The sequence below is a fragment of the Vanellus vanellus genome (assembly GCF_965231255.1).
Source record: "Vanellus vanellus genome assembly, chromosome: 25".
In the NCBI taxonomy this organism is placed as follows: domain Eukaryota; kingdom Metazoa; phylum Chordata; class Aves; order Charadriiformes; family Charadriidae; genus Vanellus; species Vanellus vanellus.
This window is the reverse complement of record NC_138930.1, coordinates 6,472,651-6,494,550: the sequence shown is the minus strand read 5'-3', so window position 1 is coordinate 6,494,550 and position 21,900 is coordinate 6,472,651. Positions and strand designations below refer to the sequence as shown.

At 49.3% G+C, this 21,900-nt stretch overlaps 1 protein-coding gene across 5 annotated transcripts in view; it reads left to right on the top strand.

Moving 5' to 3' along the window:
• Positions 1-736: 736 nt before the first annotated feature.
• The window catches only part of LOC309681387 (ceramide synthase 4-like), a 45,359-nt gene continuing 24,195 nt past the window's right edge, over positions 737-21,900 (top strand). For 3 of the 5 annotated variants that reach the window (XM_082495255.1, XM_082495252.1, XM_082495256.1), the window contains exons 1-3: positions 737-855; positions 4,049-4,103; positions 19,294-19,467. In XM_082495255.1, coding sequence (XP_082351381.1) covers positions 4,084-4,103; positions 19,294-19,467 — 194 coding nt within the window. In that variant the 5' untranslated portion in view covers positions 737-855; positions 4,049-4,083. Of the gene's footprint in view, positions 856-2,901; positions 3,159-4,048; positions 4,104-10,453; positions 10,588-19,293; positions 19,468-21,900 lie in introns of those variants that run through there. The other 2 variants (XM_082495253.1, XM_082495254.1) reach the window with 2 other exon arrangements.

Below are 21,900 nucleotides of genomic sequence, written 5' to 3'. Positions count from 1 at the left end.
CAGGGGAACGCAACGCGTGGAAGGGCGCGTGGCGAGAGCAGAGCCTGGCGTGGCAGGGCCCTGCCGGGACGGGCGAAGGCTCTCTTCCCTCAGACCGCCGCAGCAGATGAAGATCCCCCTTCTTTATCGTTTTATTTGCACTCGTGACAGGTGCGCAGGAGACGACCGTTAGCCCAACTCGGCAGCGCTCCTTTCTCCCTGTGGCGGCCGTAACTGGCGCCACGCACACAGCCGCATCACCTCGCAGCGACAGCGGACAGAAAACGGGGACTTTGGCGACACCGTTCTGCGGGGACACCGTCTGCACTGGGGCCGCCGTGTCCTTCATGTCACCTCCTCCCCGTGCTAGCGCCGCTGCCCCCTCCAGCCCTGCAGCCGTTCCCCGCTCCGGGGGGGAGGGGGGGGCAGAGGGGCCGAGGTCCCCTTTCAGCGCCCCGCGGCCCCGCGGCTCCCGGCGAGGCTGGGCCAGGGCCCCCCTCTCCTGCCCGTGCCCCCGCAGCACCCCCCCGCTCCTGCCCCGGCCCCCCGAGGCCGCCTGCTGAGGACCCGCCTGCTCCGGGAGCCCGTCCAGGCGCCCCGCCTGAGGGAGAGCCCGCCCGGGGGCGCGGGGCTCAGCGCTCTCCCAGCCGCGGAGGGGGGTGGGGGGGGGCGGGAAGGCGGCGGGCAGGGCTGAGCGCGGGGGGGCCGGGCCCGGCCGGCGCCGGGGGGGGGGTGGGGGGGGGAGCGGGACAGAGCAGCGCCCGGCCACCGCCGCCGCCGCCGGCTCCTCGCTCCGCCCGGGGCGCGCAGAGGCCGGAGGCGGCGCGGGGCTCCGCGGAGAGCGGGTCGGCGCCGCCGCGGCGGGGGAGGCCGGAGGTGAGCGGGGTGAGGGCGGGAGGGAGCCCGCGGGGGGAGCGGGTGGCGGGGCCGGGGCCTGGCGGCGCCCCGGGGAGGGTGTGGGGTGGGGGTGGGGGGGGCGGTTCGGGCCCGCGCCGCTCATGGCGGCCCCGCCCCGGCGGAGCCGCGTCCTGAGGGAAGAGCCGCCGGGGACGGGCCGCGGCTGCCGCGGGGGGGGTCGGGCGGGCTGTGGGGGTCCGCCGCAGCCCCGCGGGAGAGGGACGGTCGCGGGCGCAGCGCGGTGGGACACACACACCCCCCCCACACACCCCCCCCCGGTGGGGCGGTCGGGGCCGAGTCCGGTACTTCGCGCCGCGGCCGTTGCGCGAAGAGCGGTGGGAGTGAGGGACGGCGCTCCCGGAGAAAAGGGTGGCAAAGCGGGAGAGCGGGCTGAAAGAACGCGGTGGCGGTTATGGTTCTTTTTGTGTAACGTATACAATTCACGTAGCGTAAGGGCAGAAAAAAAAAAAAAATCATCTCAGGTTAAAGTTGCCAAAAAAAAAACCCAAAAACCCGAACCAAATGCTCGATGGCAAATTCGGCTTCTGGAACGGTTTAAAGCCCGGCGCGGTGGCGGGTTTTAGGAAGCGGTTCAGTAAGACTGAAGTCGGGTCTGGGAGCAGGAGGTGCGCGTTCCGGCGGCAGATAACGATGCTTAACGTGAGGTCGGACACCTGGGTCCTGGCGGGGCAGATTCGGAACTGCTTGCTTATTTATCCGCATCGTTTGTCAGCATCTAAAGATAATTCCGTGTTTTGCAAGCCTAATGTGAAGTTCTGTGAGATAAGTTTTGCGAAAGCCACGTGGGAGGTGTGTTTGAGAGGACGAACGTGGTGAAGTTTGTCCTCCAGAGGAGCCAACCTCTCCTTCGGCCGACAGCGACGACTGGTTGCGAGATGTGAGGCTCTGCTGGTGACTGAGGTGTCCCTAAACTCAGGTTTATCGAGGCACTCGGGAGACTTAAAAATGCAGAGGAGCTTTTTCCCCATTTGTGTTAAAAAAAAAAAAAAAAAAAAAAATCACAGAATCACACAGAATCACAGAATTTTCAGAGTTGGAAGGGACCTCTAGAGATCATCCAGCCCCACTCCCCTGCCAAAGCAGGATTGCCTGGAGCACATCACTCAGGACTGCATCCAGGCGGGTCTTGAAAATCTCCAGAGAAGGGGACTCCATAAAAAGAACAAAGTTTTTATGTTGTATGTTGGAAGATTACAGACCGAGAGAGGCTCGTGTCCAGCGCGGCAAAGCTGGCAAAATTGAAAAGTGCATCTGATGTGATGTTAAGCCAAAAGTGCTTTTTACCTAGAATCGATGCTGCTGAGTGAGCAATACCTGTTCTGGGTTATTAGCTGTTCAAGCCGGTGAAATTAATGTAAAATACTAATTTTCTTAATCTAATTCGCGTCTCAGTAGAGTTATATTAAGGAGATAAAGCAGAGAGTAGAGGTTGCTCAGCTTGAGTCCGGGCAGGAAGGAGAACAAGTACCTGCAATGAAAAATGATTATTACGTTGTCCTTCTGTTATAGGCCACCTAAACCCACAGAAACGGGATTTATTTTTGCAGTCTGTCACACAGAGACACTTGGCTTCTCTGTTCGCGTGTGGCAAAGATTGGATTCCCGCTGCCGGCTCTGCAGGCTGTGCTTGAGGCGCTAATGCCGTATTTCAGCTCTAATCGAAATGAAAACATCTCTTCTGAGTTGGTGCCCTTTTCCCATGTTTTTAGACAGTGTCTGGGGAGACCCTGCTCCACCAAGAGAGACCAGTGGTGGTGCTTGGGGACGTCTAATCTGCCTGCTCGTACCTCCCAGGTCTGCCTGGGGACACCGACCCCTCTGGACTCTGAAGCCCCGAGGTTGCGTATTCATGCAGGCATCGTTACAGACCTTAAAAGTTCAGTTTGCTAGCGTGCACTTTTTTTGGCAGAAACAGAGCTAAAGAAGCTTTTTAAAACTTCTCCACTTGAGGGAGTTCCTTTTCTTCTCTTCATGAGGTCATCGGCTTGATGGAGGGGATTTTTATTGTGGTTTTGAAGGCTACTTACGGTATTCAGATTTTTTTGAGTGCAGAACTTAAATGGTTCTGGTCTGAAGGAGAGCACGAGCGCTGAAGGATCAATATCACAACAACAGCCAATTTTTATAGACCTAGCAGTGTCCAGCAGACACAAAAACAGCTATATCGGTCGTTCCTGCAGTTGAGAATTTTTCTGAAAGGCAGCTGATGAGGATCTTTGATTATATTCATGAGCCCAGGAGGGATCAAGAAGCAAAACGAGGTCAGGAAAGTCTGATTGCTTTCTGTCCTTCGAGATATATATCGAGAAAATTAATACTGTTTCTTGAAATTTTTATTCTGCATGCACCAGCTTCTATAATATTCGAAACTCTTCCCTGCAGAGCTTCTGGGGGAAAAAATGCTTTTGGGTTCATAGATTTAGCCAAATTTTTCTTTTCTGAAATGTCTACGGCCGGGAACTATACTTCACAGGGCAGGGAAGGAACTGACGGCCTCTGTAGATCGTGCGTTTTAGCATTCTCTGGTTCTAGGAAGCAGCATATGTGGGCTCGATACACAAAAATCAAACTGCAAACCAGTTATTTCTACTTGTGAATCGTGATTATGGTAAATGAGTCAGCCGCAGGTGGCTACAGCCATCTCGGCATTCTTCTGAGCTTTGCCTCATTTTCTTCCCAGGGAGTTTACAGCCACGGGACTTGTCTTTCTGGAGAGCACTGCACACAAAATCAGTGTAAAAGAGTTTGGTTTGTGACCAGCGCTTGCAGCAGGTCGGGTGATGCTGTTCTGTAGCAGCCGGGTTGCGCGTGTCCGGGTCGTGATGGTTTGTCAAGACTGTGGAAGCTGTGGTTTTAACGAAAGATCTGTCAGGGAATCTGCAGAGCTTAATCCATAGCCAATTTCTCCGCAGGGGGGTAAAACGCAGCTGGAATGACTTTTTCAGGTCTGAGATGAGTAGGGGAAAGTTTTATAAGCTTGCTGCTCACCCTTGAGAGAAATACGGGAGAAACACAGGCACCGAGTGTTTGATGTGATGCGGTGCTGAGGGTCCCTGCAAGTCAGCTGCACGTGTACACTCAGAAATTGCTTTGGGCTGCATATATAATATATTTAGGCTTAATTTTGTGTTTGGGTTTGTTTTTTTTTCAGGTTCCTTTCGCTGAGGACAGTAAGGACTTGATGATATGAATCCAGATATTTCCAGGTATGGTGTAGCAGTGGACATCTGGAGCTCAGCGGGGGCGTTTTCTGCACCGGTACGGTTTGGTCAGCTTGAGATGCGTTTCTCTTGAGAGGAGAACACCTTTGCCTGCCCCAGGGCATTTGTGCTTTTCTCTCGTACCTTGCCTTGAGACAGCACGCGCGATTCCGAAGCTCAGTAGTGAGTTGCTCTGAGGAACCGGTGTGGGGTAAAATCGACCCCGAGTGAAAAGAAAACAAGTTTAAGTTTTAACCCAAAATGTTTTTCTCAGCCTAGTTCTCTGTGAAGCCTCACAAATTATTGAGTACGGGGAGGTGAGGGCAGCGTTGGTTTACACCGGCTCTGAGTTATGAGGAGCCTCTCTCAGCAGGGGAATCTTCACGCTGGAAAGAGCAGCAGTTTCGTGTTAAGGATTGCAGTGGGTCTCTCCACCCGTTGATATCATCTTAAAGGAAACGTGCCGGTTTCTCCCCTTGCTGTGGTTGCGTGTGCAGCAGTCTTTGGTTTTGTTCAGGTGAAAGCAAGCTTAGAAGAAATGAGATTATGGAATCTCACGGGACTAACGCCCACAGGTCAAAACAAATAGCCCGGCTTGATTCGCGGTACTGTGGGCTGCAACTAATGTGTACTCGTTCTCTGAAGTGCTTAAAATTGGGTCCGTGTCTCACAGCACTACCTGGAAAATTACATTTTTTTAAATGTGGACTTTCTGGATGCATGAAAACATTGCTGTGACTTAACAAGTACACATTAAAATCCAATTTGAAGAGGGGAGTACAGTTTTGAACTGACTCTACGTTACCTGTGAATTTGGAGGCTGTTGATAAGCACGAAAGGGCAGTAAGATTTCCGGGGTCAGGATTGCTTGTTGTGCTCTGTGGTTTGTCTCCTGCTTGTATTTCTAGTGTCTGTTCCAGATTTCTTCCCTGTGGGAGAAAACCCGTGCTTTCACCTAAAGAGAAAGAGGAAGGCAAGAGTCTTTTATCTGATACAAGAACTTACTTAGGAGTAGATTGCTCTTTAGAAAGCCAAAATCGTGTAATTATTTCCTACTAGTAAAATTAATTATCCTGACTCCAGTTAATATTAATAGAGTATTTGAACGTTTCAATGGGACGTGTCACAGGTTTAGAATTTATACCACCACTTTCACTGTGGCCCCGCACACTGCCGGTCGTGTTGCAAAAGCTCCGGCTAACAGAGTCGTTAGTCCCGGAGGGCGTCCGCTAAGGGGCTGTGCGGGAAACTGCCCAGAGGTGGGACACTGCGTCCGTGCCCAGCAGGGTGGGAGGCGCCGGCGTGCACAGTGCGGGCTCCAGCCCAGACTGATGTCTGGTGCAGGGCTCCCGTCAAGGGCTGAGGTGCGCAAAGCCCTCCGCCAGCTGCCTCCCTGCTGTCGAAGGAAGAAGACGGAGCTGCTCCCCCTGGATCCTGCTGTGCGCTCGTGATGGGACTCGGTGGTAGTGCTGCGCTCACGCGCCCACCCTCGCGCTGTCAGCTGTTTCCCGCAGACCGCTGAAAGACAGCGCGAGTCCTTGTCCCGTCTCCTTGACCGCCCCCCTCTTTCAAATAAAGGCTTTGATTTTATTGTGGGTCTCTGTCGTGTGCGTGTATTCACCTTTAGTGCGTCTGTGCTGAAGGTGTAATACCTAATTCCAGTGGCGTTCTGTGACGGGTTCTTCGTAAGTAAAGAGAAATCAAATGTCGTCATTTTCCCAGTTTTGAAAAATCCAATGAATCCTGTTTGTGCTGTTGGGGGTAATTTTTGTGGTGTATTCATGTTCTCTGAGGAGTACACCTCAGCACGTTCGTCCGTAACGACACAGCATGTCAAGAATCCACTGTACGTTCCTCACTCCTTTTTCCAATATGCTTCAGTTTTAATTAATTCAGGAGTAGCTTTCAGTTGAAAAAATAGGAAATATGCCAAAGAGGACCAACTTCAGTAATTCCATTAACTTCAAGACTGATTCAGCTTTTACCAAAATTGGGGTTTGATGACAACTAGTTTCTTTGTTTCAAAAGTCAGTTCCAAAAATCAAGAAATCCTTCAAATGTTTTGCTTCGTGAGGTTGTTGCACAGATGGCCACAGACACTGGTATGGCACACGCCTTCTGACCCAGCAAGTGCCAAGGCTTTGAATCAAAATAGATAAGGCAAAACGAAAAAAAAAAAAAAAAAAGTCTTGAAAAGGGTTAAACTACAGACCGTGTTCAGGTTATTTTTTGGTAATAAGCAGTGTTGGTTTTACCCCTGGGGTCCTACCAGAGCTTTTGGGGCAACTGCTTCCTTATTGTTCGTCTCTCTTTCTGCATACGTCTATGAAAGAGCCTCCTGGAGGATTTGAAAGGTGTTACGTCAGAGTTTGTGTTTAATCTCTTCAAAGAAGAGGTCGGAGGAATTTGTCTGTTTAGAGGTGATGCTGCAGTAAACGCATGAAGGCAGAATTCCCCAAATAATAATTTCTAAGGGATTTTTCCTGTAAAATTAATTGTGGTGATCTGAAGCAAGGAGAGAGTGACCCTCGGTGTCTGTTATTTTAAAAATAAACCCTGAGCTCAGCCGGGGTGAATCGGGGCTGCGCTGCGAGAGCCAGAGGTGCTGACGTCGGGGGGGGGGGTGGGGGTGGGGGGGTGTCCGAACGGCCGCGGCTGTCACTGGCCTCTGCGCAGGGCTGGCGCCTTCCCCTCTGCAGCGGGCGCAGGCGGCCCCAGCTCGGCCCAGGCAGGGCAGGACACCCGCCTGCAGTGGCGATAAATTAATATACGTATTCCGGAGAGAGATGGGCCCAGTGTGGAGTAAACGCGGTGTTGGCGTTAACCTGTCGGTGTCCCCTCGCTCCTGCAGCGTGAGGCTCCTCAGCAGAGCAGGAGGCAGAGCCTGCAGCTTAAGGAGCGACCGCGTTATTAAGGAGGAGACCGAGAAGACCACCTTGGCTGAGCAACCCGAGAGAAACGCTCTTGGCGGCTTTGGGCAGGGTCGCTCGTTAAAATGGTCCCGTTGTATGTCAAATTCGGAAACGGTCCCGTAACGCCGAAATTGCCGGATAAACAACACAGCGTGGTTCCAGCCCTCAGCGTCATGACAAATAATGTACTGTCCCATGATGATTTGTTTATGTAATAGGTAAAAGCGTGGTTGGGGAGGGGTTCCTTTGATGTTAGAGACTATTCCAGCGAAGAACAGAGGAGGACTGAGTGTGTGCTGAGCGAGCTTGAGTTTTACATTCTGCTTTACAACCTGTCCATATGACACGCTTTTAAGTGATCCGTGATAATCAAGAATAATTCATATTCAGATTATTTTTTTTTAATAACCATCATCATAAGGTAGATTGCATTACTCATTAAGCAGTAATGATTGTGAAAAGTGAGTCACTATTCTTTTAATCTCGGAGAATCATAGAATCACAGAATGGTTTGGGTTGGAAAGGACCTTGAAGACCATCCAGTTCCCCCCCTGCCCCGGGCAGGGACATCTCCCACCAGCCCAGGTTGCCCAAGACCACGTCCAGCCTGGCCTTGAACACCTCCAGGGATGGGAAATCTGTCAGTTGCTGTTCTTTCTCAGTGTTTTTAATATATTTTGCTTTTGCTGTAATGTTGGGAATGTAGATGTTATTCTCAGATAAGGTTTTTAATTTTTGTGTTTTGAAATGAAAAATAATGAAAACACATACTAGTTTCAGAGGTATAAGAGTATAGTCTTACAAAATCTTAATTTTAAACTAATTCAATTTCTTTTTTTTTTTTTCTCTAAGCTTTGGAACAGCCTGGGGAGTTTGTGGGAACAAATACCTGGGAAACTGATGGAACCGGTGATACTGAGATTCAAAGCCAGCTCATACAGAGTGATTAAAGCCTGTGTGTTTCCTGCACGAAGGAGGATTGCGTGGAAAGTCATGATCTGCATCTTGTCGGTGTACTCGGTCGTAATATAGGGTGCCTCCCTCAACTTCATGCAAATCCGTCCTGACTGATGGAAAAGCGCTTTTCTAGCCTGCGTTGGCGTTCAAGATGATCCAGTTCTGCTTTGATGTTTTATCTTAGCTGGGTTTGCCGCAGAGAAATCATGCGCAGCCGTCCCTTTGTCTCCCTTACTTATCACAACTGATTCTCTCATTTGACCTAAGATATACAGTTCAGGAGTTCAGTGTGTCATTAGCTGAACGCGCCGGGTTGCCGCTGCGGTGAGTTAGAAAACACCCCTTTGAGGAAACGGCCCTTTGGGGGAGCGGTACGAGGGTACCTTGACTCGCTGTAGGTGTGACTGTACAAATAAGGAACAACGGTGAAACTTTGGACTTCAGGGAAGGAGGAAGCCTAGATGAAAATAGGGATGAAGAGCCTCTGAGGGCTGCTACGGACTGCGGAGTAGAGCGCAGTGCCGGAGATGGCAGGGCGGAAGGGGAAGAACTGTCCTGGGAGGTAACAGAAAGGAATGCCAAAGGGGATTCGTAGAGGACAGATTAGGAGAGGGCCATCAGACCAGAACTGTGCGACTGTTTAGGAGTATCTATGCTTTGAAAGGGCTGAAGAATCGGGTAATCCGTTGGTCGAGCATTGCACCGTCCCATGAGCTTATATGAAAGAGGCTTTGTTGAGAGCTGCGTGGTATTTTGATGTGACTCGGGTATGGCTTGGAACCCCGAACCTAGTACCTGCTCTTTATTTTTCCCAGTTTTTAAGTTAGAATTAGACTTTTTGAGGCCTGATGCGTGAGTGTTGAGTAACAGGGGTAGTGATAATCAGTTGAAACATTTCTGCTTCGAGGGCCTTTTAGCAGTTTTTACTGTCTCTTAACTTGGTTTGAAGGAGGTCTCACGAAGGCTGCCTGACTCTTGCTTTGTTTGGTACTGATGAATTCAGGGACAGGAAAGATGCGCAGTTCAGGTGGAAGTAAGCTCCCCCGATTTCTTAGTGTGATCTTCCAACCTGAATTCTTAGCTCACTGTATTGCCTGAGGCCAATAACTTGGTTTTCTTCCTCAGTTCTATCGAGTGATGTCAGCCAGCGGTTGCTATTTCTGCAGTGAGACTGGAGGAAATAAAAGCCATTAGAAGAAAGAATGAAGGAAAAAATCCAGAGAAATTGCTGAGTAGCTCGTTTGGATTTTTTAGGTGCCTCCTTCTCGCGTTTTACATTTGCACTCTCAAGAAACGTGTTGATCCGGCAACGCATGTCCCTCTGTATTTTGTGGAGATGTTCTAGCTGATATTTTGGATGCCTCGGTTGCCCCACTTGGACACTGGTCACATCTGATGTTCTTACTAAGATGTAGGATGGTCTGTAGTTTTTTATACAGCGATGGTAGAATGTGGTGGTCTTGTGCCTTACCAAAACAGTCAGCGTGCTCTCTCCAGTGGTTTTTCATTGATTTTTTTTTTTTTATTTGTAGAGTTAGCGTTCAGCAGCAGAATACTGATTGTTCCCAAGCGTCAGGACAACGGGGTTTATGTTGCCTCGCCCTGCCCTGGGATAAATATAATATAGGGAAAAATAATAAAGGGATGTTACTTCATTTAATGGTGCAGCCATGGGGTAGGTGCTAGACAGCCTGCAAAGGTCTTCAGCTTTTGTCTCTGCTGCTTTTTACACTGGTAGCTTAACACAGCACTTTATTTTCGAGACTAATTTGACAGCGGGTGCTGCAGTTCAACCCAGGTTTCTTCAGCCTTCATAGGGAAGGATCTCCAGGTTCCTGGAGGAGGAATAATGCCAGAAGCAGCCATGGTATTTCAAGATATGCATCTAAGGTCTTGGGTTTTTCTTAAATTTCAGGAGGGTAGGTTTGGGCTTGTTCAGGGATTGGCTTGGCTGAGGCTGTCCTGGCAGGCAAAGGGGCTCAGGCAGCTGGTTGATTTTCCAGGACAGCCTTCTCCAAGCACAAGCGTAGACCGTCTGAACGTGCAAGAATGCAAACAGAAATGGTAGGAGGCCAGCAGGGATGAGCATGTAACTGCTGGTTGAGCTCAAACACAGAAGGGAAGTGTCAAGAAGATGGAAGTGGGGATGGATGGCCAGAAGGAATGTGGAAGTGTTGCCTGAGCCTACAGGAATGAAGACGGGAAAGCCAAAGCTCAGCTGAAATGAGGGATGTGAAGGGCAACCGGAAGGGCTTTTTTAAGTACGTTGGCAGCAAGAGGAAGGCTAAAACAAATTTGGGCCCGCTGCTCTGAGTACCTCCTGACCAAAGACGTGGTGAAGCCGGAGGTACTCGGTACCTTTTCTGGCCTTGTTTTCAACTGGTTCAACCAGTACTTGTTTCTTACCCAGCAAAACCGAGGAGTTGTATTCATCCCCCTCAGCGAGGGATGACCGAGTGAGAAGAGCTGTCTGATTTGCATTCTGACGTGGATGAGTGACATCAGCCTGGGTGCTGTGCTGTGGGTCATACCTGGCAGTCTGCTTGGGAGCCAAACCCTCGGCGCGCGGAGCGGCCCGGCAGCAGAGGAGCTGGCAGGCGCAGCGCGGGGTACGCAACTGAGTAAGTAATTTACGCCGGGTGAGGAAGACGTTCACTGGAGGTCTCGGTAAGCAAGTTCGTTTGCTCGGTGGATGGACTTTTATTTGCAGCTCCTAACGTTTGTTTGGGCATTTTATGCTTTTTCCGGGACAGAGGTCTTCCAAAAGAGGGTGTGTATGAAAATTGTTGCCTTTCAACAGAGCAGCACACGACCAGCCTGCACCGAGGTGTGAGACGGGGTTCATGTCGGTGAAAAGCCGGAAAGTCTCGGAACCAAGGCAAGGCAATCCGCCTGTCTCAGTGGGCTGAAGAGAGATGTGTTTGGGTTTTTCTTGTCGGGGGGTTGTGGGGGTGAATTTCCCCTTTCTGCTTTTAAAGTTAGGAGTGAAGAATCGGGCGTCTGTTGGACGAGTAGTGGAAGCAAACAAATAGTGAAAAGTTCCTTGAAAAAGTTGAAGTGCAAAATTAGTGGGCAGCAGAGATGAAATAATTCCACAGGACACGTCGGCTGGTAGAGCTAAGCCAGAAGAACGTCCGAAAGCCAGGAAGATGAGAATAACCGATCATTGGTGTCGAAACAAATAATTTCAAATTTTCAGCCATCTTCCAAAGAAGAGGATGTGGAGAACAGAGGCTGAATGAGGAGAGTGAGCCTGGAGAACACAGTGCTGATGATTACAAAGGGAAGGAGATTGTGGTTTTGTTTCTTTCACTGCCAGTCAGAGTTGAAACATAGTCTTGTTTCGTGCAAAAACAAAGAGGAGATTCTGCCAGAAGTTGCGGTTTTAGGGAAAAGAGAAGGGCATTCGGAATCACAAGAGATTCTGAAAAGAGATGAGAAATCTGGGGAAGAGAGGAGGAATAAAGCAGAGCTTTAATTATGGCCGGAGCAAAGGGGCTTATACCAACCTCCAAAAGAAGTTCAGAGGAGGGGAGGTGTAGAGGGTGGTGGGTTTTGTAGGAAAGTTGCTTCGACAGAGAGAGTGAGGAGAAGGCATGCCGAGCGAGTGAAGGCGATAGGTGGTTCACGGACTGGAACTATGAGGAAAGATTTTAATTTATTATTATTTTTTTTTGCCATGGGAGTACATCTGTAGAGAGGCATTTATCTTAATTCTTATATTTCAGCTGAATCCCTTGGAGACTGTCCATCCATGGTTAAATTCGCTTGATTGTAAGAAAAGCCTTAACATTGTGAAGAACCAACAGAGGGATAGGGAAAGAGCAGGATCTCAGGCAAAGGAAATGTTGTTACGGATAAGGCAGTGTCAGAAAGCAGATCTGACGCCGGAATGGCTAAAAGGGATGAGGAAATGGAAATGAACATGTCAAAGCTGAAGTGAAATTTGAAAAGGTTAATGCATTCCCTTCAGGCAGGAGGCTGGAACCAGCTAATCTCCGTCTCAGCATGCTGGAAATAATGGTACATGTAATTAAGCATTTTGGAGCAACGATTTTTTTAGCTATAAATTTTACCAAATGTTTAGTAACAGTACTTGATATATGTTAGAAAAAAAAAAATGTATGAAAAACGTTAGAAAAAAATACATGAAGAAAAAATTACCCAGCAACTATAATCCCAGTATTGTGATCTTTAGTGCGAAGTTTTTACCAAAAAATAAAAAAGACAAAAAAACCCTGGAGACTGAGATTAAGAGATTAAATATAATAGGGGTGTTCAAAAAATAACCTATGTCACGTTGATCTGAGCTTTCTTTGTTAAGATTCTTTATTTCTGTGAAAGAGAAATGCAGTAGCCTTCGTGTCTGAACTTGTAACTTCTCTTGTGTACCCAGAACAGGTAGTTTTAGTTAAAGTGGAAGACATCAGGATTATGGGAAGTACCAAATAGGTAAGAAACTGCCTAGAAGAGCTATCAGGAGAGAATTTACCCATGAATTCATGAATCATTGATTTCTTAGCGAAATTAGTTAAAGGTTCAAATTAATAATATGCAGCGATAACCCAAGTTCACGAAGTATTGGGACAGCGGGACTAGAATACAGTGGCTCTTCCAGTTTGAAGTAACAGGGAACCTTTATAAATACGCGGAGTACTCTGTTTCTTGACCCCGGCTGCTTCTTGGAAGGACAGGTTGAGCTTCTCCGTTTTGCTCTCCGGCGTATCAACATCTAAGAGACTTTTTGGGCTTTAATTATTTCTGCCATGGCCGCGTGGAAAAAAATAAAGCAACTCGGATCCAGAAGCAACGTAACTGCACCCTTATGGTGCTGCGCTCCCGCATTAACTAATAATTTCCCCTTTGGCAGTGCTGTGCCGCATGGTTGAGTCCCGGGAAAACTGGCTGTACCAGGAAGTCTTCCGCGGGAATACCTGTGCTGCTTCTGGCGGCGGTGTCGTTAGGGTGATGCTGCACTTAAGCTAATAAGCCTTGGCAGACCCATGCGGCTTGGCCCGGAGCCACTTTGGGGATGTTTCTACCTGTAGGAATTGTCCACCCACAAACCTCTGTAATCCCTCTGCAGACAATGGACTGTCTCTGTTACCATCCCGAACTGGACGGCCTTTGTAGCCGGAGTGAAGGGGATGATGCGACCTTGAATAGCGCCGTGTGCGGAGTTGTGGATTTGGGGACTAACAGCAGAAATTGGCATTAAAAAATGGGGATGTTAATGCCGGACACTCCTCTCGTGAATCCGGGTCAGAAACAGACTCTGGTCAGAAACAGAGGAACGTGCAAAGAAAGGTTTTCCGTCTCTCTGGCTCCAGCTAGGTGTATTCGCTGTGTGCCGCAGAGGGGATTAGCAGCGGGGGACGTCTTTAGCCCAGACAGTGAACTACGAGAGAAAAGTATCGTTCTATAAACAGTCAGATCAACGTGTTTGCGGTGAACCCCGGTGTTAATGCAAAAAGAAACGGCATTAACATTCTTTATGCTGGATATTTTGTACCCGCCAGAGGGTTTAGGTACAGCTTCCTAATACGATGCAAAGACATTGAGGCACCTCTGATCCCGCTTGGTACCCTCAGCGGAGGGACTGTTGTTGCCGGTCATAGCAAAAAGCTGACGGTGAAGTCGTGACTGTTCCTGAAATTAAGAGCTTCCTGAGACAGAGAGGAGGAGGAAACAATTTAGCAAGTTGTATGTTGGAATTTGAAAGAAGTTCTGTGCTATTGGGGTTAGAATTCCTACAGCAAAGACCAAAATTACCATCACATCAGTGTTAAAGGGATCTGCTGCGCTAAGGGTGAGGCAGGGGGAGGGGGGCGGGGGAAAGAAATAGTGGTTGGAATCACAGAATGGTTTGGGTTGGAAGGGACCTTAAAGCTCATCCAGTGCCACCCCCCTGCCCTGGGCAGGGCCACCTCCCCCCAGCCCAGGTTGCTCCAAGCCCCGTCCAACCTGGCCTTGAACACCTCCAGGGATGGGGCAGCCACAGCTCCTCGGGGCACCCTGCGCCAGGGGCTCACCGCCCCCACAGGGAAAATTTTTTTCCTAATCTCTATTCTGAACCTCCCCTCTTTCAGATTGAAGCCGTTCCCCCTCATCCTGTCACTACATGCCATTGTAAAAAATCCTTCCCCAGTTAGTCAAAAAGATAATTAAACCTCCAGTGTAAGCTTTTTTTTAAAAAAAATGATGGATCTTTTTCTTGTTTTAAAAGCACATTGAGAACTCTGGTGTCATCTTTTCTTTTATTATGGATCTTCACGTTGTCTTAGCAGTATAAGCAGTGGGCAGTGGGTAGGGCAGTGATGCCTAGCGTGACGCTGTCGCTGTGAACTGCAGGGCAGGTGCCTACACCCGGTCTTCTTCAGAGGGAGAAGGTAATTACCCAGTTCTTTACAAAGACTCATAAATCTTTTCTCCCTCTCTGTTTCTACTCCACCCTTATCTCCTGTATTCACGTATGTAAATCTACATGAGTATTCACGTACCTGTGAGTATTCATGTACCTGTGTACCTGCTAATGGTTGGTGTTGGTTATCTTGGGAACAGATTCTCTAAGTGAAGCAGCAGAATAACTCTTTGAAAAGGTAATCAACAGTTACGTTTTCTGGGTGAACCTGCTTAGCCGTTTCGCCTGTGACACAAGGAGTAACCTTGCTAGCTAGATGCCGTGCTGCTTCTCCAGCAGTTCCGCTTTGAAAGTGAAACTGGATATAAACATGTCCCTAAGGAGTTTTAGTGTAGTCGTGTTTGCGCTCTCTGGCTCAGGGTCGCGGGAGCCCTGCGGTGCTCCAGCGGGTGGATGCTGCTGGTGCCTTCCTGCTGGCCCAGCACAGCGATTTCTGCTTCCCTCGGAGCAGCTCAGCGCAGCCCGGCAGCAGAGACCTTTGCAACTCTTAAGGATTCGGGTAAAACCACCAAATTTAAGAAAAGATCAGTAAAGGCGAGATTTAACAAAGTAAATAGAGTGGACAGGGCTCCGGCGCTGCACAACGTCCAGTTGCCTGAAGACCCTCAAGCTGTGTCAGCTTAAAGGAGCTTTGTTGGATTCTGTATTGAGAGCCTGATCGTATCGCAGTATAGGCTCGGTGAGTGCCGCAGCCTTGTCCTCCCCGTCCCCGTGGCACAGCTGTGATCCTTCTCTGGTTTTGATTTCACCCTTACCCGTGTTTTCTACCACAAGCTTACTGCTGGTTTTCGAGCCTTTACTGTTTTGCTCACTCTTTGTGAAATCCAAATGCTGACGCGTTTAGCGTCAGGCGTGGGAGAGTGTTTTGTAGCGTTGGGTTTTTTCCTTTGGCGTTGCAGAGCTCTTCTTTGTGTGAGAGGCTGTCTCTGCGACGCTTGTATCCGGAGCGGGAGGGCTTCGTCCTGTGTATTATTTATTACAAAGCTACAGCTAATAACAGAGGGTGCTCTATGAGGCATAAAGACTTTTGAGAAAGAAATGGGGCCACTTACGCTCTTCTGTGGGTGCTCAAGGGGCGTTTCAGGCGCACCGTTGTCTTCAGCTTTCCAGTTGCTTCGGCCTGGGAGCTCGGCCCGCGTTAATTGCAAAAGATAAATATGTTGCTTCATACTGTACCCCGTTCTGCATTTTGCGACGTGTGCTGCAGAGATAAAGAGATCTTCCAGGAAGGTGATCCTGACTATATATAGTTTGCACATGGGAGCGGATTAGATAATGGCTGTTTACTTCCTTAGCGCTTGGAATATAAGAGCGCTCCCCCGAAGCAAATTGGAAGACTTAATTTGATGTACTCCCCGCAGAGAGCCCTCGGCAAAGTTCAGCTGCTGTCCTCTACCAAGCATGTGTTGTGTCTTTTTGTGTTGCTGCCAGATACACAGACTTCTGGAGGGAGAATCGCTGGCGGTGTCATTGCCAAGGCGGCTCTTTGGGCAGCCGTCCCCGGCGCGCCTGCCGCCTCCGCCCCGCGGGATGGCCCTGCGCCGCTGAAGAGGTGTCTTCTGAAGAGCTGGGGTGGGGAGGAAGCGCCATTTCTCTCTGTAGTTCTCTGAGGTATTCCTGACGTCCTGATGCTTTTCTTGACAAGAGCTGAGATTCTTAACAGCTAAGAAAGTTTACCGGCACTTTTGAGGTTGGTGTCCTTCATGTAGTTCAGACACCTCGCAGAGGAGGGCAACGAAGCTGGTGAAGGGCCTCGTGAACAAATCCTATGAAGAGCGGTTGAAGGAGCTGGGAGTGGTTAGTTGGAGGAGGAGGAGGCTGAGGGGAGCCCTCATCACTCTCTACAACTATTTGAAAGGACACTGTGGAGAGGTTGGCGCTGGTCTCTTCTCGCAGGTAATTAATGACAGAACAAGAGGAAATGGCTTCAGGCTCCACCAGGGTAGATTTAGACTGAACATTAGGGAAGACTTTTTCACAGAAAGAGTGGTCGGGCATTGGAATAGACTGCCCAGGGAGGTGGTTGAGTCACCATCCCTGGATGTGTTTAAGAGACGTTTAGATGCGGTGTTGGGGTGGCAGAACACCGGCACAGGCTGCCCAGGGAGGTGGTGGAGTCCCCATCTCTGGAGACATTCCAAACCCGCCTGGACGCGTTCCTGTGCCACCGGCTCTAAGGTGGCCCTGCTCTGGCAGGGGGTTGGACTAGATGATCTCCAGAGGTCCCTTCCAACCCTATGATTCTGTGATTCTATGATATGGTGTAGGGGAGAACTTTGCAGAGTAGGGTCGATGGTTGGACTCGATGATGCCAAGGGTCTCTTCCAACCTAGACAATTCTATGATTCTGTGATTCTATGATTTTTCATGTAGTTCAGACACCTCGCTTGGGTTATCTGATTTTTCTCGGCTAGTATGCAGCGCCTATCTGACGTGCACAAGCTGTTTTGGAAGGCTGTCGCCCTGCTTCGTAGTGACAGCGTGTTGAATTCCCTGCAGGCTGAGCCCCCACTCACACGATTTGCTTCCACATAGGCACTTTCTGCTCCGTAACGGTCGTGTGTTGTGCAGACACCGGCGTTCACAGTCCGCAGGAGGCTCGCGGACGTCCTGAAAACGTGGTTCACCGAGGCTCTGAGGTCCAACAGAGCAGCCAGTCTGTCCGATGGGCTTAGGTCTGTGCCACACAGAGGGAGCTAAAATAGGGTTAATAGCACGTTTATTGAGTAGTCTGAAAAGCCTTCTCTAGCGCGTATGTATGTGTGCTTCCGCCGTCCCCTGGTCCTGGCTGCAGCTGCCTTTGCTGAATCGCCGAGGGCAAGATGGAAGGGGAATTAGGGCTGAAGGGTCCTACAGCCCCGCCAGAGGAAAAGCGGACAGATAGTGGGTCGCAGATGTTCCCTCCTTAAAAGAGCCTCGATGGGGTTAGGTTAGGATGGAGTTAGGTTGTACTCTGGGGCCCAGAGAGTCGTAGAGACTCGAGATCTGGCAGGCAATTTAAAAACTGTTGCGTCTTGACCGTCAGGCTCTTAAAACAGAATTTGAAGAGTCTATAAACCCTGTCTATCTTTGTTTTACGTGCCAATAATTTTTGTCCAGACATTGCACTGAAAGGGGAGCCGGCAGAAGGAGTGGAGAAGAGCCTGGAAGTGGGAGCAAAACCACAGCTTCCCGAGTCCCAGAAGCTGCACCAGAAGGGAAATACTATGATTATTGTCAAATGGAAAGCTGGTAAAAGACCTGACTGTTCTTTTTGGTGCTAGCGAAGTTGGGTACTAGCCTTACTGCCGCTTCTTTTGTTTGCAGTTCCGCAGTATATCAAGCTCTTGATTTTTAGGAGGTATTTTTATGTTGTGGGTTTTGGTATGAAAAGCTGAAATCGGGGAATGCAGGGAGGAGGAGAAGGACACGTTTTCAGTAAGATGGTATTCCTTTTTCCTTGGGGAAAAGGGGAAAATGTTTTCCTGCTTTGTATATCATAAATGGTCAGAAAGTTTGCATCCACTTGGTATCAATTACACCTATATTTGTAATCGGCTTTGTCATCGTACTCAATGGGCTGTGCGTGCTCCACGGGGAAATGAGAGTCAAAGTTGAAGAAACGAGATGCTCTTCTTCCCTGCTGTAGTCAGATCCACAGACACATCGAGATGAATAATAAAGTCTAAATCAATAAAAGACGTTATGATTCAGATGATAACCCCCAGACTCCGCAAAATTCTGAAATAAGGCAGATCTTTGGTTTAACCAATAAAGAAACTACTTCTGAATTAAAGATATCTCCAAAATCATACCTGTGATTAATTTTTGATTTGTTAGGCAGTTCTCCTTGCAGAAGATGGGCCGGGGTCTGGGCCTCCGCCGGGTGAAATGCTTTACGATACTCAGGTCAGACACGTAAATTATAGGCATTTTGCCATGGTTTCGTAAGATGGCATTCCCCACGTGCTGTTCAGATGATCTCAATGGGCATCTCATCCCCACGCTTCCCCTTTCTTCCTCCTGTGACGGCGCAGAGTTTGTCTGAGTGGTGTTCAGAGCTTGCGTTTGGGGCATTTGTTGTTACCGGCCGGAATGAGCAGCCCGTAGTGGAGGGCAGCGCAGGTCACATTTGGGTATGAGGCAGAATTATCTAGCAACAGTCTTTTCCTGTTGGAGGCTTTTTTACACCCATGCCGCTCTCTTTTATGCTGCTAAATTCTCTGATCAGGTATGTAAATCCCACCTTCGGGCATAGTCTTTAAAATTACATTAAGGATCCGGTTTACCACTTAGCACGGAAATTCTTACACGGAAGTACTTTCCTTAATCGTTTAAAGCAGAAGATAGATGTCTTTTCCTTTTTTTTTTTTTTTTTTAAGGCGAAGTCTCAGAATAATGTTAATTATAGTGCACAGATATGCACACAGTGGAACTGCAACGTGTAAATAGAAACAAATAAACACAAAAGATCAAAGACTAAAACATAAGGATACGTACGCACAAAAGGACAGCTGGCAGCCAGTCCTGCAGCAGGCTTGCCACATCCTCGGCATCCCAAGCTGTGGGTTCCGTAGAAGGGAACCTCCGACCCCGAGAAGCTGCAGCATTAAACTTGAGGCTACATCTTGCTGAGAATGACACCGATGTTCTGTTGAATTCTGAGGCACTTTATCTCCATTTTAGCTGGGGGTTTTGTTTTTTTTTGGTCCGGCTCCGGGAGTCGGCAGTCGCTGAGCACCCGATAAAAATCTGCGCGCGGGTTATCAGTTCCGTGGGCGCTGACGCTTTCCACACCTCTTCTGCTTTCACAGCCGGGTGCAGCCTCGGCGAGGGCGTAATCCTTCCTGGGCTCCGCTGGCTTGTGCCGACAGGTTTGCTGTGCGCGAGGCTGTCCTCGGTTTATTCTGGTCTCTCTTCCTTCCAGGATGGCACGCGCGCTGAACGAGTGGCTCTGGCAGCATGAGTTCTGGCTGCCCCCGGGAATCACCTGGGAGGACATGCGAGAGTCTGAAGACGTCCGTTACCCTCAGCCTCGTGATCTCCTGCTCAGTATCCCTTTTGCTTTGATCTTGGTTGCCGTTCGATGTGCCTTTGAAAGGTGAGTTACTGAGTACTGTTTGGGGTCTTTTAGGGATAATCCTGGTAGTTTGGTTCCAAAAGCTGGCTTGATTGTCTGTGCCGGCGTATGATGGACGAGGTCCGTAGAAATTCCAGGTCATAAAGTTTGCTGAGGTGCATTTTTCAGCTCGCTCTTTCCAGCCCCGGGTACCGGCTGAAGAAGTGTGTTGAATCTAGAGCGCAAAACCTACCCCTAAGGTCTAATTATAAGCAATATGACTTCCTACACTTGAAACAGGTAGGCCCGAGGTGTGAGGTCTGCGCTTGTGCTTTAGAAGACCGGCACACTGGTTTGTGTTCTCGTGCTGTTTCTCGGTCGAATGGAGTGGAAACCGTGTCCGGACTACCCAAATACAGTTAAGTCTCCTTTACCTTGGGCAGCGGGCGTCTGGGGTGCCGCACCTGACGGACAAGCCGGGCTCGGATGCGTTAGATGGGGCTGAGGGACCTGACCTCAGAGTGGTCACCGCGTGGCCACACGAGCGTGTGCGCGTCACCGACCACTGCTCTGGGCTCAGGAGCGTCATTTCCTTGGCACTGCCATTTGTAGCTGCTCCCGTCTGGCCAGAGCCATTCGAGTGCTTCGCGTATAACTCTTCAGCACAGAGAATTCGGGGGTTGTGGCAAAGGCATAGCTGGCAATCCTGCGGGTTTCGTTGACTCTCAGTTTCATAAAGGTCCTGAGCTGGTGCTGTTGCTTTGTGCCATTTAGTCGATAGTTCGTGTGGTCTGCGATACCACATGATCTGCTGGCGGATAACTGAGATTTGTCATAGTGTCAGCCATTGTCAAGACTGCAGAGTAAGTCCCCTGTCATGATTTTGAATATTCTTCCAAGTGGTTTTCACTGGATTGAAAAATCCCCATTCCCGGTTGCTGGTCGAAGAGGTTGTCTTTTTGAAATAGTTTAGTCAAATCTGCAACGGTTTTAAGCTTAGAAAGAGGAAAAAAAAAAGATAATTAAAATGTTTTTGACATCTCTTTTAAAAAAGTGGCTGCACGAGAAAATGGAAGCAGATCCCTGTAGGCTAGAATCATGTTTCTTCTCCAGATTCTCTGATCCAAGGACGGCTTGGAAAAGTTTATAGAAGTTGAAAAGATTCAGAGCTCTGCTGTGAGAATGCTTTTAATAATAATAAAAAAAATATAGCCAGTATTTTTATGTAAACACAAATGCATGAACGATTCTTTAAATAACCATTTTATGATGATACGAAATTGGAATTCAAATCCCTTCTTTGTAAACAACATATTTAGTGTGCATTCCATAAATTCCGTGGATTTTATCCTGCGCTTTCCTGGGGTGTCTGGGTTACCTCTGCTGCTGTGGGAACCGAGGTGCTGCAGGTAACCATTAAAACACAAGTGACTCACGTTTCTTCCTCGCTGATGGGCAAGGCATGGCGGGATACAGTCCTCCTTCAGGCAGGCACTGTCAGCCGGTGACCTGGACCCGTTTGCAATGTGAAGCTGGAATTAGCCCCCACGTCCTGCGTTGGCTCCGACCCTCCCGTCCCCTGCTCCGCGGTACACGACACGAACAGGAAGAAGAAGGAGCCAAACTCTTCTCAGTGGTCCCCAGTGACAGGACGAGAGGCAGTGGGCGCAGACGGAAACACATGGCGCTCCACCTGCACTTAAGAAAACGCGTTTCTACTCTGAGGGTGGTCAGACGTTGGAACGGGTTCCCCAGAGGGGAAGTGGAGTCTCCGTCTGTGGAAATACTCGAAACCCAGCGGGGCGCAGCCCCCCGCAGCCGGCTGTAGCAGAGGTGGGCTGGATGGTCTCCAGACGTCCCTCTCAGTGTCGGTCCTGTGCTTCTGTCCCTTTACTCCCCTTCCTCCTGCCACACCGCACCTACTCAATCTGAATATCTGATCCATCTGCTTTAAGGCGCCGATGGCCAGGTAAAAAGATTTTTTTCTTTCCCATCCAAGCGCTGCCTCAGCTGGGAGAGTTTCCACAGACCTCGTCTTACTCATTAATTTTAAAGCTGTTTTGATTCACAAACTTCATTAAATAAAAGCTTCTTGTCACACCCTTAAAAAAAGAAGATAATATCACAAGCCCATTTTACAGGTCCAGGAATCCTGTAATCATACCGCTATCTTACCTACGCAAATTACAAGCCGGTGTTCTGAGCTGTATTCTTGTTTGTCCCAACTCGTGGTAGTCGTTTATGGCATTTTCTCATTCTCGGTCATCACTGTTCCATATTGGGTTCACCCCGGAGAAGAAGGCTTCCCCTGATGAATGGGAGGTATGAACCGAGTCCTCCGTTGCTCCGTTACCTTGTGTGGGCAGCGGCACTAGCCGCGTTTAAAACAATTTGCCCAAAGTTTGAGAGTCGCAGAGTGAAAGATGTAGATGGCCTCGACGTTGTAGCTTTGTACATCTGATCTGTGGGTCAACG